General features: G+C 34.9%; 2 protein-coding genes across 3 annotated transcripts; one reads left to right on the top strand and one right to left on the bottom strand.

Annotated features, from left to right (window-relative positions):
- Window positions 1-1,024: 1,024 nt before the first annotated feature.
- On the top strand, window positions 1,025-5,945 carry LOC105167424 (DEAD-box ATP-dependent RNA helicase 53, mitochondrial). The gene is made up of 8 exons (XM_011087132.3): window positions 1,025-1,565; window positions 2,061-2,188; window positions 2,287-2,698; window positions 2,786-2,884; window positions 2,983-3,207; window positions 3,686-3,847; window positions 4,101-4,657; window positions 5,440-5,945. Exons 1-7 carry the CDS (start codon window positions 1,194-1,196, stop codon window positions 4,644-4,646), a joined length of 1,944 nt encoding a protein of 647 aa, XP_011085434.1. The 5' UTR covers window positions 1,025-1,193; the 3' UTR covers window positions 4,647-4,657; window positions 5,440-5,945.
- Window positions 5,946-6,605: 660 nt separating this feature from the next.
- On the bottom strand, window positions 6,606-10,503 carry LOC105167425 (reticulon-like protein B8). 2 transcript variants are annotated; one of them, XM_011087133.3, is made up of 6 exons: window positions 10,346-10,503; window positions 8,791-8,983; window positions 8,527-8,707; window positions 8,297-8,438; window positions 7,459-7,528; window positions 6,606-6,958 (listed from the first exon to the last, which is right to left on the bottom strand). In XM_011087133.3, the coding sequence occupies exons 2-6, from the start codon at window positions 8,972-8,974 to the stop codon at window positions 6,789-6,791; spliced, it is 747 nt and encodes a 248-aa protein (XP_011085435.1). In that variant the 5' UTR covers window positions 8,975-8,983; window positions 10,346-10,503; the 3' UTR covers window positions 6,606-6,788. The 2 variants fall into 2 exon arrangements, with proteins under 2 accessions (XP_011085435.1, XP_011085436.1); XM_011087134.3 differs by having other exon boundaries at window positions 10,252-10,390.
- Between the last annotated feature and the right edge of the window lie 3,674 nt (window positions 10,504-14,177).

Below are 14,177 nucleotides of genomic sequence, written 5' to 3'. Positions count from 1 at the left end.
AAAATATAAAAACGGATTATGCAAAAGTAAAGGCAAATTTTGTAAAATGCCTAAAATTAACTTCCATTATAAACACTATAATTAGTATAGATATTTATACTAATATCAATAAAAACATGTCATCTACATTCATAAACGATGACGATTAGTGGTACAGCTGTACCAATCTTTAAATATAATAATTATACCTGTAATAAAATAATTTTAAGTCATCTAATACTTTAAATTGTGGGCTTTTCTTTTTGTTTTTATTTTCTTTAAATATAATTTATTAATTTATATATTTTTTATTTATAATATATTTTAAAAATATAATATATTATTTATTACATGCACGTAATTACACCGTGAAACCAAACTAGTTTAATAATAAACCTACCCAAACACCCTTAAGAAAGTCTTGCCTCCCTAACTTTCTATTGGTTGCAACTTATATAGGGATGATTACTCACAACTCCTCTGAAATTTGGTGTAATTATACGTAAATTTTTTTTAGTTTGAAAAATTACATCTAACACCTCTAAGATTTGGTTTAAGTTTAACAAATAAGTTATCATATTAGTCAAAATTCACTAAATTTACTGAGATTAATAAAAAAAAATGAATAAAAATTAATATTTACTCTTTAAAACTGACTTGTTGCAGCTCAAATAATTTTTTTTACACTACCTTTATAAAGGTAAAAATATACCCTATCACATGCATTAACGCGTGAAGACGTATGAGGGTAATTTGATATAAAAAGATTTATTTGACCTGTTATCAGTTAGTAATAAGTCAATTAGGGGTAAATATAGATTTTTTTTCAATTTTTTTGTTAATATCAACATATTCGGTAAATTTTAACTAATGATGAGATTTATTTGTTAAACAAAAATAAATTTAAAAGAATACTAAATAGTACTTTTTAAATTATAAAAAATCTACATATAATTATACTAAACCTTAGGGGAGAGGTGCATAATTATTTCATTTATATATGTGCAACAAAATATCTATAAACCCACGCACCCCCACCCCCACCCCCACGCCCCAACATCAACCGCCTTCTATTTTTCACTCTCTTATTGGGCAGTTGCCTTCGCCTCTTTCTCGCTCTCCATAAACCCTAACAAAAACCCTCCGCTGATTAGGGTTTTTTCCTCATTTTCTCGTCTCTCCTCTTCACTGTTCGTTCCTAAAAGGGGAGAAAAATGGGTAGCCTCCTTTTGATCAGGAGATCTTCTTCTTCATCGAAGAGGCTCGCTGTCACTGCGCTCAGCCATTTCTTCTATGAGAAATCGTCTGTAGTCTCTTCTCATGCCACTATTTCTCCAAATATTCGCGCCTATGAAACTGGGACTGCTTTTTCTAAGCCTTCGCCTGTGTTTGAATCGACAAGGGGTTTCCATTCGGGCCTGGCTTTACGGGCTGGGTTTGCAGTGGCTGACTATTCTGATGCCGAAGAGAGAAGGGCTTCAAATGGGTCTGCCGACGAGGGGCTTGAGATCTCGAAGCTTGGGATTTCGCAAGATATTGTATCGGCCTTGGCAGGGAGGGGTATCGATAAGCTTTTCCCAATTCAGGTATGCATCGGAAATGACGTTTTTTGTTTGGTTTCGGAAATAAGAAAAGTATTTTTTTCCCCTCATCTGTACTTTCTGTGGTGTGTTCTTATATATATGACGGTATTGAGGCAACAAACTTTCTTTGGACTGTTTATTCACTTGCTATTTCGAGCCTCGAAATCAGCAGCATATGTAATGACTGCATGTAGGTTTGCGGGCACAAGAGGATTGTGGATCTCTTTATATTTGTCCCAAGAGTAATGGCCAATTTGAACCCAGAAAATGGAAATGGAACAAGAAATCAACTTTTTAGGAACAAAAGTTGTTCATGGTTCCACGGGATTGTTAATGTTTACAGAAATATGATAATTATTTAAATTATGTATATACAAGACAAAAAGATATGGCCTTCTAGTTACTTTTCTTGTTTGTTTCGAGAAAGTCCTAATTTGATTGGATATATTTGGGGATTTTTTTTTCTTTGTCACTGAAAATAATCCTTTTCAATTCCAGAGGGCAGTCTTGGAACCGGCTATGCAGGGTCGTGACATGATAGGTCGAGCAAGAACTGGAACAGGAAAGACGCTAGCTTTTGGGATTCCCATTATGGATAAAATCATTAAGTTCAATGAGAAGCATGGGTAGCTAACTTCAATCTTATGCTCGAGTATTTCCCTATTTCAGTTCAGCATTATGAATTGTTAATAGGCTGAACGGTTCTGCTTGTTTTATCATTCAGACAGGGAAGGAATCCTTTAGCAATTATACTGGCCCCGACTAGAGAACTTGCTCGACAAGTTGACAAAGAATTTGCTGAGTCTGCCCCAAGATTAGATACATTGTGTGTCTATGGTGGTGTTCCGATATCTCGCCAAATGAGTACTCTTGACCGGGGTGTTGATGTGATTGTTGGCACTCCTGGCCGTGTCATTGATTTGATCAAGCGTGGTGCCTTGAATTTATCGGAAGTTCAATTTGTTGTCCTTGATGAAGCTGATCAGATGCTTAATGTGGGATTTGCTGATGATGTTGAGACTATCTTGGGATACATTACACAGAAGCATCAGACAATGATGTTTTCAGCTACAATGCCAAGTTGGATAGTGAAGCTTACTCGGAAGTTCCTAAAAGACCCAGTTACCATTGACCTTGTGAGACACAGATGTGCTTATACACCTGTTGCTTTGACCTTGTGCTAATCTTGCGTGAAACTTATTGACATCAAATATGTGCTGCAGGTTGGAGAATCTGATCAGAAATTAGCTGATGGGATTTCCCTGTATGCAATTACATCAGACATACGAGAGAAACCAGCAATAATTGGACCCCTGATAACTGTATGTATCTTAGAGCTGGTTGATGGATCTGTTTATGTTACTTGATCTTATCGATAGTGCCATTATTTTGAACAAAAAATCATAATATTTTTCATCAGGAGCATGCAAAAGGAGGTAAATGTATTGTATTTACTCAAACAAAGCGTGATGCTGATCGATTGGCATATGCTATGCAAAGGAGCTTTAGATGTGAAGCGTTGCATGGTGATATCTCACAAAACCAAAGGGAGAGAACGCTGTCTGCTTTTAGAGATGGACGGTTCAATATTTTAGTGGCTACTGATGTAGCTGCCCGCGGCCTTGACGTTCCAAATGTTGATCTGGTGATTATTCTTTTACGTTATTCTTTAGATGTGAAGCGTTTGTGATGCATTCTTTGCCATAATAATTGGTTGCTCAAGGAGAGGCAATTTGCTGACTTCCCATGTTTCGTTGTCCCACTATCTAAAAACTGAATTCCTGTTGGTCATTTAGCTATTAATATTATCTTATTTATCGATCTGTGGTATGTCATACAATATACCTGTTTTTCTTGCCTCTGGAGTATAGACATTTTATGTTTATGGTCCTTGTTTCATGCAGGAGTAATTTTATTTATCCATTCTGTTTCATTTTTGTGCAATTATAGGAATGAGGCCCGATTCCTTTTTCTAAATTGGAACCCCCCCCCCCCAAAAAAAAAAAAAAAAAAAAAAGAGAGAGAACTCTCCTCTGAAATAGTATTGTGACACCAGGTGAAACTTGTTTTGTTGATACTTCTATTCTGAATTGGGTTTCAGTGGATATTCTTATTCTGCTCAGGTGATACATTATGAACTTCCAAACTCATCAGAGATTTTTGTTCATCGATCGGGACGAACTGGTCGTGCTGGGAAGAAAGGTAGTGCAATTCTCATCTATTCGTCCCACCAATATAGAGAGGTTAAGGCTATTGAACGTGAAGTTGGATGCAGATTTACAGAGGCAAGTTATCAATAATATCTTTTGCTCTACTATTTCTGTATTGATCTTTAAATGGTTTGGATTTTTCTTTCCCTCCATGATAATCTTAATAACTGCAAACTAGCAAGATTTTCAAATATTGGGTCCTGCTGACACAGCCATAGTTTCAGATCCAGTCTCCAACACAAACACTTGAAAGAAGTTTAGTTTCTATTAGTTTTCATGTTCTGTATAAACTTATTGATATAGGTCATTTTAATTTTCCTGGTTTTAGCTCCCTAAGGTAGCTGTTGAAGATGGAGACTTGGACATGTATGGCATGGAACAGGGTGGTCGGTTTGGTTCTGGTGGAAATAGGGGAGGTGGTCGATTTGGTGATTCTGGGTTTGGACGTTCTGGTGGTCTCAGTGATTCTAGGGGTGGTCGATTTGGTGGATATGGAAATTCTGGGGGTGGTCGTTTTGGGGGACCTGGTTCAGGTGGTGGATTTGGTGGATACGGAAATTCAGGGGGTGGTCGCTTTGGGGGATCTAGTTCAGGTGGTGGATTTGGTGGACAGGGTTCGGGCCGCTCGGGCAATTTTGGTGGTTTTGGTTCTGGGCGCTCAGGTGGTTTTGGAGACCTGGGTGGTTCAGAACGAAGCAGTGGCTTCGGAAGAGTTGGTGGTTCGAGTCGTTCAAGTGGTTTTGGGGATTTTAGTTCAGATCGTTCCAGTGGATTTGGCCATTCTGAATCTGGGCAGACCTCCCGTTCAACCCGCTTTGATGGATTTGATGACCATGATGGTGATAACAAGAATACAGGGAGGAGATTTTTGTGAGGCTATGGAAGGTGATTTTTTCTCCTTTTTCCTTTTTGTTTCAGGAACTTGATATAGCTTGCTGCATTCGTTTCTATGTCCCACTACTTATCTCTGGGCTGCTTCCATGTCTATGATAGGAGTCTTTAACTTTTACCAGTCACCTTTTGGTTCTCATAAGGTTTGGTTTCAAAGCCTTATTTGAGGTTACTTTTGATTCACTAAGGTGAGATTGGTTTATAAACGATTTTACATATAAGCAAGTATGATGTCTGTGCAGAAATTTTGTACTGGTGTCAAATCCCTGTGTGATATATGAACCCCACCATATTGATCGTGTTAATGAGGAGACAAGATATTGGCTGGCGTTTGAATGTTGAATATTAAATATCTGTTACAATTATGGACTTGTTTTGAGGCATACATAATATCTATCCTGAGGATATTGAGCATTTGTCATTCTAGCATAGATTGTCTACTGCCACCATTTTAGGTATGTGCTAATCATGTGCATTTGAGTTTGCACTTTTGTGCACTGTTTGCGTGAGATAAGAATGCTTTCATTTCATTTTATTGATAAGATTGGTATTGAGCATACTTGTACTGATACACTAAATTCATGTTAAATGATGACCATAAACCCCTTGCCGGCCCGTTTTTACATGGACTCCTTGCATGATTTGATACCTTTCCTATGAGGGTTGTGTTATTTGAGTATCATGGATGGTTCCTACTGTAGTTTTGTTGCATGCTGATGTCACATTTTCTTTTTATTCTCTTCTGATGATGCTTTGAAACTTGTGGATTGTTTCAGTCTGACATGACAGATGCGGTGGGTGATGTGAAGACTGCAAAGATGCTAATTGAGGACTGAAGTTTGTTAGGCAACTTGCAAGCTAACATCCACCCATAACCTGTCTGCTTCTGGGCTCAAATAGTTGATGGCCTGGATGATATTGTTCATGTATCTTTTTGTCTGAAGGGAAAATTTAGGGATTAGCACCGAGCCTTAGGTGCTGCTTGAAATCTAATATATGTTATCTGTTTTCTTTTTCTTAACAGTATCTGCTAGTGTCAATAGTTGCTCATTTGGAGTGTGGGACAGTATTCAGAAACCAGCGATAATTCTTTGCTTCAGAATATTTACAGAGTCGCCGTGTTGTACCTTGACAGCATATGTAATGCTGAGAGATTGTGGGCTATGCATTGCTTTCTACATGTATAAAAGAATCAGCTATAGGCTTATATGAAATAGGTATGTTCACAGATCAGAAGCCTGCATCTGGCTCATGATGATATAGAAATAATATTGGACTGGAAGTATTTCTTTTTTTCTTCCTCGAGAATTTTCTTCGGATCTTTTTTAGTAGATTAGGTTTAACCACCTAATTTTTTGTTGCTGGTGAATGGTATTATCATTTCTTCTACAACATGCACTGAGCTAAATGATAAAATTATCTTGAATTTTACTCGTGTTCAGATCTATATTCCGTGTGCGATAAGTGGATATGATTTTACATTTTGCGGTAATTAAAGTTTGATGTGCTAAGGCCCGTAATGCGGACGCAGCATTGTACGAACCTGCAAAAATATTTGACGAAGAATTCAACTCGGAAGTGGGTAGACAGACCTCTCCTTCCATATATTTTGTCAAAGAATTAGTGTATCCCTGAAATACTAAATGCCATGTAGCAGTTTTATTAAACAATTCTTTTGAGTAAGGTTGATAGAAAAATTTGCACAATCATTTCCATTGGTATATATGTATTAAAAGTGATGGTGTTTATTTTTGGATAGAGCAGGTACTACATAATCAGACCATCCGTGACCATTGGATGATAAGGGGTGGGTGATCTCCCCCCTCCCCGGCCACTTCATGTAATCCAGTGATCCATGACCATTGGATGATAAAGGGTGGGTAGCCCTTCATAAAAAAGGATGGAGCATGCATGTTTTACACCACAAACTGAGATGACTAGATGCAAAAGTAGCCCAGAAAGGACCAGAAGGATACATATTAACTTCGGATCACGTCTTAAGCTACACGAAATGTAACCATACTATGTCTTTAGTACTTAGAATAGACACCATTGTCTTCAACATGCATACTTGTCGGATACCTAATCCTACTTACACAGTTTCTTTCATAATGCAGAGGAAGATCTACTCAAACTTCTTGCCCCTGAAACTGGCCTTTGGGATTCGACTGAGGACGCCTGTGTCCAGCTTCCGGTAGTTGTGCTGGAGCTGATCCAGGACATTGTAGACGAAGCCGTCAACTTGATCTTCGTACCTTTCATACAGGATTGGCAGTGTGTGGGCGGCAACAAAACCTTCAGAAGATGATTCTATTGTAAATCAAAACATAGCTGAGCTTCACATGCACTAGTGTTAAAGCTTGTTCGAAACATCTTATACGTATATTTTATAAGATGTTTTAAGAGCTTAAAGATGTTAACTCTTATTTTAAAAATAAATTCTTAAAGTGTTTAGATAAGTATAATGTTAGGTGTTCATAATGAGCTTCTTATATTGTAGTATTGACCAAAACTTTTGAGAAATAAATTTACCAAATCACTTAATAGAGCTTATTACAAGCCCTCAATCATCTTATAGAAAGCTTATAAGTTCAGTCAAACACCCTCTAAGTAAACCGGATTAATCTTTATTCAGTGTTTGGTCAGTTCCAACTGATGAGCATATATGCATAGTTGAATTGTTTGGTTCATGTAACAAGAATTCAACATATTTAATCTGCAAGCAAGCAGTATGAGTGCAAGAACTGTAATCACATGACTGCTTTAATGTTATGATAGAGTTAAGATCATCTCACCGATATATAGCATTGTCAAAAAGTTGCACCAGCTTCCGATTATAGCAGCAGCCAACAGGCTACCAACGACCTGCAAGTAACGTCAGGATATCGTCTAGCTAACCTTACGAAAACAGAAAAAGAAATGTAATAGTCATGATCCTGATAAAATAGTTCAATCCGTGCCAATGCGACTGGAAATTTATCGGGGATAATAGAGAGTTGAACTAGTTGATACATTTGAAATCATAATCTTTACTGGGAATGTGGGATGTTGTAATATAAGTATATATGTTTCATTGTGGTTATGGAGGTGAAGCAGCTAAGGAAGGACAGAAGATGTAAGATGATGACTTTTCTGTATGAAAATTGAATACACTGTTTCTCATTTCTAAGATGACAACAGTTTTAGTTTAGGAAGTGGAGAAGTAGAATGCTTCTTTCAGCCTTATTCGATATGCAGACAAAAGTCGGGAATAGAGGAAAAGAACGAATAATAGGTTAAGTATATTAAGTTTACGAAATACAACTGATTGATGGACATGTAAATTCAGGAGCCAAAAATGTGAATAATTGCTGGAGCTAATGCCTCGGCAGTCTTCGTCATTGAACATTAGCAACAGCAAGGAACTATCAAAGTTGTGCTTCACAAAACTAATTACATGCATTAACCATGTCAATGCTACATTTGCATGATATTGAAGAACTTGGAGGAAGATTAGGGTAAAATTACGCGAGAATAGAGATCAAAAACACTCTCAGCAGGACAGCAAAAGGGTGTTGGTCAATCATATATAGTTTAGATAGTAATATGAATAACAGCAAAAGGAAGAAAAGTGAAAATAATCGGAGAAATTACCACTAGAAATTGCTTTATATTTCCTTCACAGGCAACATTCTGCAAGAAGCTTAAGCCCCGATTGACCTCAGATCCAATCAACTTGCCAGCGTTAACAAAGACATCCTCAGGCAAAACAAGACGAGGTACTTTGGATGGAGAGCTGTCGCCATTTATGAGGTTAAGGCAATCAGAAAACTGCAGTATGATGTCGACACAACGGGAAAGAAACATGCAAATTTATATTTTACCTATTTAATATGCCTGAAGCATTTTTCCAAACAAATTGAGCTACCAATCCCAGAATCAGCGCAAAGCATAAAAACGTGAGAAAATTGTACTCGAGCCATTCAAAAAGCACCCAAATAACAGTAGCACCAGTTAGGACGCTAGCCGAGATCTTCTTGTTCCTCCACAATAGCACATCAGCAGCTGCACGTTAAAGTCAATGCATTCGCTTAGAACCAGTGTGACTTCAATGACTCACAAACAGATCGACATGTAAAAGGTCTTACATTTGCCACCTCCCAAGATATGGTGAACAGGCTTTTGACGCCCAAACAATCTGTTCAATTGTGTTTTTACAGAGTCCGACTTATCCTCCTCAAAAAATGACACATTTTTGTGCTTTGATACACTGTCAGAAAGTGTATCCATGATGTTGTTCATTAGGGACTCAGCTGTAATTCCTTCAGGCATTTTTCCTGTCTGAACATATTAACAAAACAGCAGTCAAGAAATAGACTCAATTCTCCAACCAAAGGCAAAGAATCTCAAAAACGAAAAACAAAAAATATTTCTTGTGAGCGACTATTCAAATAAGCGCCAAAGATAGACTTGGTCAAGGAAAATGTCAACGTAGTTGCTGAAGTCTCCAAAGCGCAAGAACAATATCAGCTTTGTCAGTTAATATTCTCCTGACTTGTATATTTTACTGACTTTGCGACGCTTGAATTATGGCAGTAAACTGAGGCATGAATTGTACTGTTCATGAATAAAGCACCACTTAAGAAACGGCTCCCACATTGTTATACCTATCCTATTTCATGGTACTTTGAATCATTAGGCCGAAAACCAACCAACAACTTAAATGAAATAATGATTAAATAGCATAAGACTAAAATCGAACAATCTATTTAAACTGAGCATCTCTCAATCAGTTTCTTTCAAGAATCATGGACCTGGTAAAAATCTTGGATGAACCAGCTGCAATTATTACCAAGTCCGTCCATGACCATAGGATGAAAGGCATCCCCCAACTCCCGTCTAAAACAATGACAACGATTATTGAATGAAAGGCAAGTGGGTAACAAAAATCATCCATGCCCACCTACTCTAAAGGTCATCTAGTAAACAAGGTGTGTGTTGCACAAGGAACACACACCGTCCTTTTCAGAGAAGCTCACATAGACCTCAATCTCCCATAATTTGAAAAATTCCTATTGCTATACTCCTATATAGAAGCACAATCAGACAGCAAATTATCAAAATTCACAGTTAAACAAGGTAAAAGAGTTGTAGTGGAAATAAAATGGAAGCCGAAAACTGCCAAAAGTGAATCTAGATACCAAAAGGATTTTGGATATGGACACTACAATCAAACTGAAACAAAATCAGAACCACAGTGTAAAATCATACAAATCAAGAAAACAAAAAAAAAAAAAAAAAAACCAAAGTGTAACGAAACACAAACTAAGAACAAATGGGGGAAAGAAAAAACACCTAAGTTATGGTCAAGAATCTGTATTCACGAAACCTTCAAGCACCACCTACCCCCACCCCAACACACACACACAAAGAAAAAAAACAACAACAAAGAGAAAAAACAGGGCAACTTCAGCCAAACCAAGAAGAAGAATTACACAAACATGCAAAGGCAAACCCAACAAGAAAGAACAAATTATAACAAGAAAGCTCAAGAAAATCCCATCTAACACAGGAAAAAACAAAAGGGTAAACGTAGAGCACTCAGAAACCTCAAATACGGTCGAGCCCAGAAGCCAAAAACCTCATACAAAGTAACTCAAAAAGCAGCAACTGCACTAAAAATCAGTAAGGCTTGCTCTTTACCTGGCTCTCTACTGTGAAAAATGGAGACTAATAAATGGTACAAGAAAGATAATTGATTCTAATAAGATCAAGAAAGGAAGGAGGAAAAGGCGTCTTCCTTTATATATATAGAGCAGCAAAAGCAAAAACGACTTGCTTTGATATGTGTGGGATTCTCCCAACTAATTATTCAGACCAATAGCATAAGAATATTAGAGTCCCCACATATTCCTAACACTCTGAATTCATGCCACCAATAATAAATACGTAACTATATTCATTTGTCTAATTATATATAAATCATTTCTCTTCTTTCTTTAAATCATAATTGCACATTTCAAGAAAGTGTCATTGCAATTTACAATGGTAGTTGTACATGAAATTACATTTGCAATATCATAAGCAACCTCAGGGTATTGGTACAATATCATTTACAAAATTACACTACATTATGAATACATTCTTTATTTAATAATAGTAATTTTGCAAATGACATATGATATTTATTTAATTAAATGAATATAATTTTTTAAATAAAGAAAATCCCATTTAAAAGATGAATATATTATAGTTTTACATAGTGGAAAAGGGTTCTAATATGAGGGATTTATAAAAGAATAAAACTCTACTCTATGGGATCTCTAAAAAATGCCCAAACACAACAAAGATTCACTTATTTTTCAGTTTCACCAAATTTGGAGACCCAAAACCACAACCATCAATCATCCCAGGTTTGAAAAACTAAGATCACAACATGCGGGCCCCACAAGTATGAATATTTGATTTTATAAATAATCTAGAGCATTTTAGAGCCAAGATACATAATTAATTTGTGGAGAGAATATTCTACTCTTTTTTTTTTTACTTGATCTTACACTCAACCAACTTAAGTATCAAAAGATTTTAGTTGAGGAGCTTTAGAAAAGCCTAACGATTTGTTCATTTTCTCAAGGCTCAAGCACCTCGAGATCGCATTATTCTTCAGGTCACCACGATCTCCCGACCTGGATTATATGATGATGTTTAGAGTCATTTATAGAACAACTAGAACCTCAATCTGTGATCAATTTATTTTTTCATTCCAATCTGTATACAAAAATTTAAAATAATTAAATTTTTGTGTAATATTTGACAACATTGCCCTCATTTCGTAGTAGTTACTATGTGGGTGAGCGAATATAGTGCCCACGGTAAGAAAGAATCAAATATTCCTTATATAAATTGACATATATAGAGTGTCAAAATGAAAATTCCGTTAAGGAATAAATTACATTTATACATTCCAACTTATAATCTATTTACATAAATTATTATTATTTTAGAAACAACCCCTAACAATTAAAAAGTAGAATAGTTTGTCTATATGTTGGCGTTCTTAAAAAATATATATGTAATTTTTTTTAAAAAATAGAGATAATTTGTGTAAATGATCTTGACGTTTTTGTGGGTGTATGTGTAATTTTTTAAATAGCAATGACGATTTGTATAAATAAACCATAAATAAAAAATATAGATGTGATTATCCCTATCATTAAATAGATAATCTTATCAATTCATAGGAGTCTAAATGAGAATTGAAAAAATTATGTATATTGTTGACGTGTGCATAAAATGTATAGATAAAATAACTTGTGGACTTAAGCTTCTTGATGAGCCAAATTCTTTACAAGCTTAAAAGACGAGAACCTGCAAATAAAATATTAATATTCCAATGCTCAAGTTAGTATGCAATTCGAATAATAATGTTAAAAAGAAATAACACGAAAATGAGATAGCAAGTGTTGGTGACAATGGTGAGTAGGATGAGTATATATAGTAGAAATTGCTTATGAATGCTTAAAAAATTGTCCCTCTATTTGAGGAGGCCAAACCTGATTTTATACTCGAAGTCCCCTACTGATAAGGAATTCTGGTCCCCTAAGGCTTCGAGAGGTAGTTGCCAGTGGATAAGCTTTCTTGAATTTCTGATCTATCGGATAGAGAAGTCTAAGGGAGTTCAACTTGACCCGAAGATCTTAATAGAGTAAGGATCCCGCTTCTCTAGGAGTATGCTCTCTAGGACCTCCTCTTCAGGCCCTGCTCAAATGATATTTGGCCACTTAGACTAGTGCTTAGCTAACAGCTAGGGTGACATTGGGCTCACAAGACTTCTCGAAAACCAATTCATCTCCTAGGTTCTGACTCTATCAGGTCCTAATTGGGGGAAAGGTCCATAAGACCTTCCCCAGGCTTCTCGCTCCATTGGGCTCCCTGGGCTAACACATGGGCCATGCCTTGGGCCGCCCATTTATGGATACATCAACTATAAAAGAGAAACTCGTATTAATTTTTCAAAATGTTTGCTAAAGCAACATTAAACTTGATTGCTTATTGTGATCTTTCATAGGGTCCATGATCTTTCTTGGGGTAATAAACTTTACATAATATTGTGTAATAAAAAGCAAGTTAAGTGAAAAAAATATAAAAATGTTTGTTTATGTATTCATTCTCAGTGTTTACTGGTTTTTTATCTTTAATTTTGTATATAAAAATAAAAATATGTTTGAATTAATTAATAAAAATACGTTTTATACTCTATTGTAGTTCAAATTAATATATTTTCAATAAAAATATATATATATATATATAAATAAAAGTATTTTTATTTTAATTATTATCTTAAAAAATTAAAACTGAAAAAAAAAACAAAAAACTAATAAGCTGATTAAAAAAAGAAGGTTTTTTATATATTTGCATGGGACCATCAAAGAATTTCTTATCTCATTGGAATCAACTACAAAAAGATAGGTCCACAATAATAGTTTGTTGGGGGACCTTTCATAAGGGACAGTTTTGGAATAACAACAACACAAATTTAATTAATTTTTATAATTTATTTTGTTTAAATTAAATTAATAAAGTATTTTGAAATTCAAATCGTTCATCAAATTAAAAAATTAAGTGAATTATGGATTGTTTATTTAATCGTTGGGTCGAATCAGTATGTCATATTTATATTATAAATAATTATTAATATTTAAAAATAATACTAAATAATAAATATTATTAATATACTTAACAATCAATCTTTTTTTAAAAAAAGATTCACCTATTTTCTTTGACATTAACAGTTCAATAGGATATATAATATAATAAAATAAATTTTTAGAAAAAGTGAACAAAAATCAAATACAAGAAATAATATTGCATATTTTTTAATTCAACGAAAAATTAGATACACTAAATTATCAGAAATAATCTAACAGAAATAGTAAAACTGAACTGAGAAGAGAAATTAGGATTTATATTTAGAAATAACAGAAAATAGTTAAACTTAACAAAAATTATCTCAATCTAATAAAAATAATACACATTTTAGAAGAAAAATTAAAGATTTTATCATGTATTTACACTTGATTGTTGATCCGTTCGATTCAATCAACCCAGTACCTGGTCACATGGTTCACCGATGAACCACTGGGTCAAATGATTTTCACAAAAAAAAAAGGCTTCTTTTTGCTCCTCAAGTTTTCTAGTTTTAACAGGCCGATTTTGTGGCCCAATCGACGATTCGAACAGTCCAACTGTCCAGGTCGAAATTGGTTTCAAAACCTTGCTTACCATATAAAAAAAATTCAATTTTATTATTTATGATATTTATAAAAATTGAAAAAAAATTTATTACAATAAAAGAGTTTGTGGGTTTGAATTTTATACATAGAGTGTTCAATCTCTTTGTATAATAGTTTCTTACATTTTTGTTCCACGAATGCTTTAAATTAGAATTATATCTAGAGTTAATGAAAGAAATAATAGTATTATCATTAATTTATAGAAAAATATTAAATGTGGTATGAAGGTAGAAGTTTATGTA

This window comes from Sesamum indicum, linkage group LG8 (genome assembly GCF_026168435.1).
Source record: "Sesamum indicum cultivar Baizhima isolate 11 linkage group LG8, ASM2616843v1, whole genome shotgun sequence".
Classification (NCBI taxonomy): domain Eukaryota; kingdom Viridiplantae; phylum Streptophyta; class Magnoliopsida; order Lamiales; family Pedaliaceae; genus Sesamum; species Sesamum indicum.
Note: the sequence above shows the minus strand (reverse complement) of the source record. Positions and strands in the feature narration are given on the sequence as shown.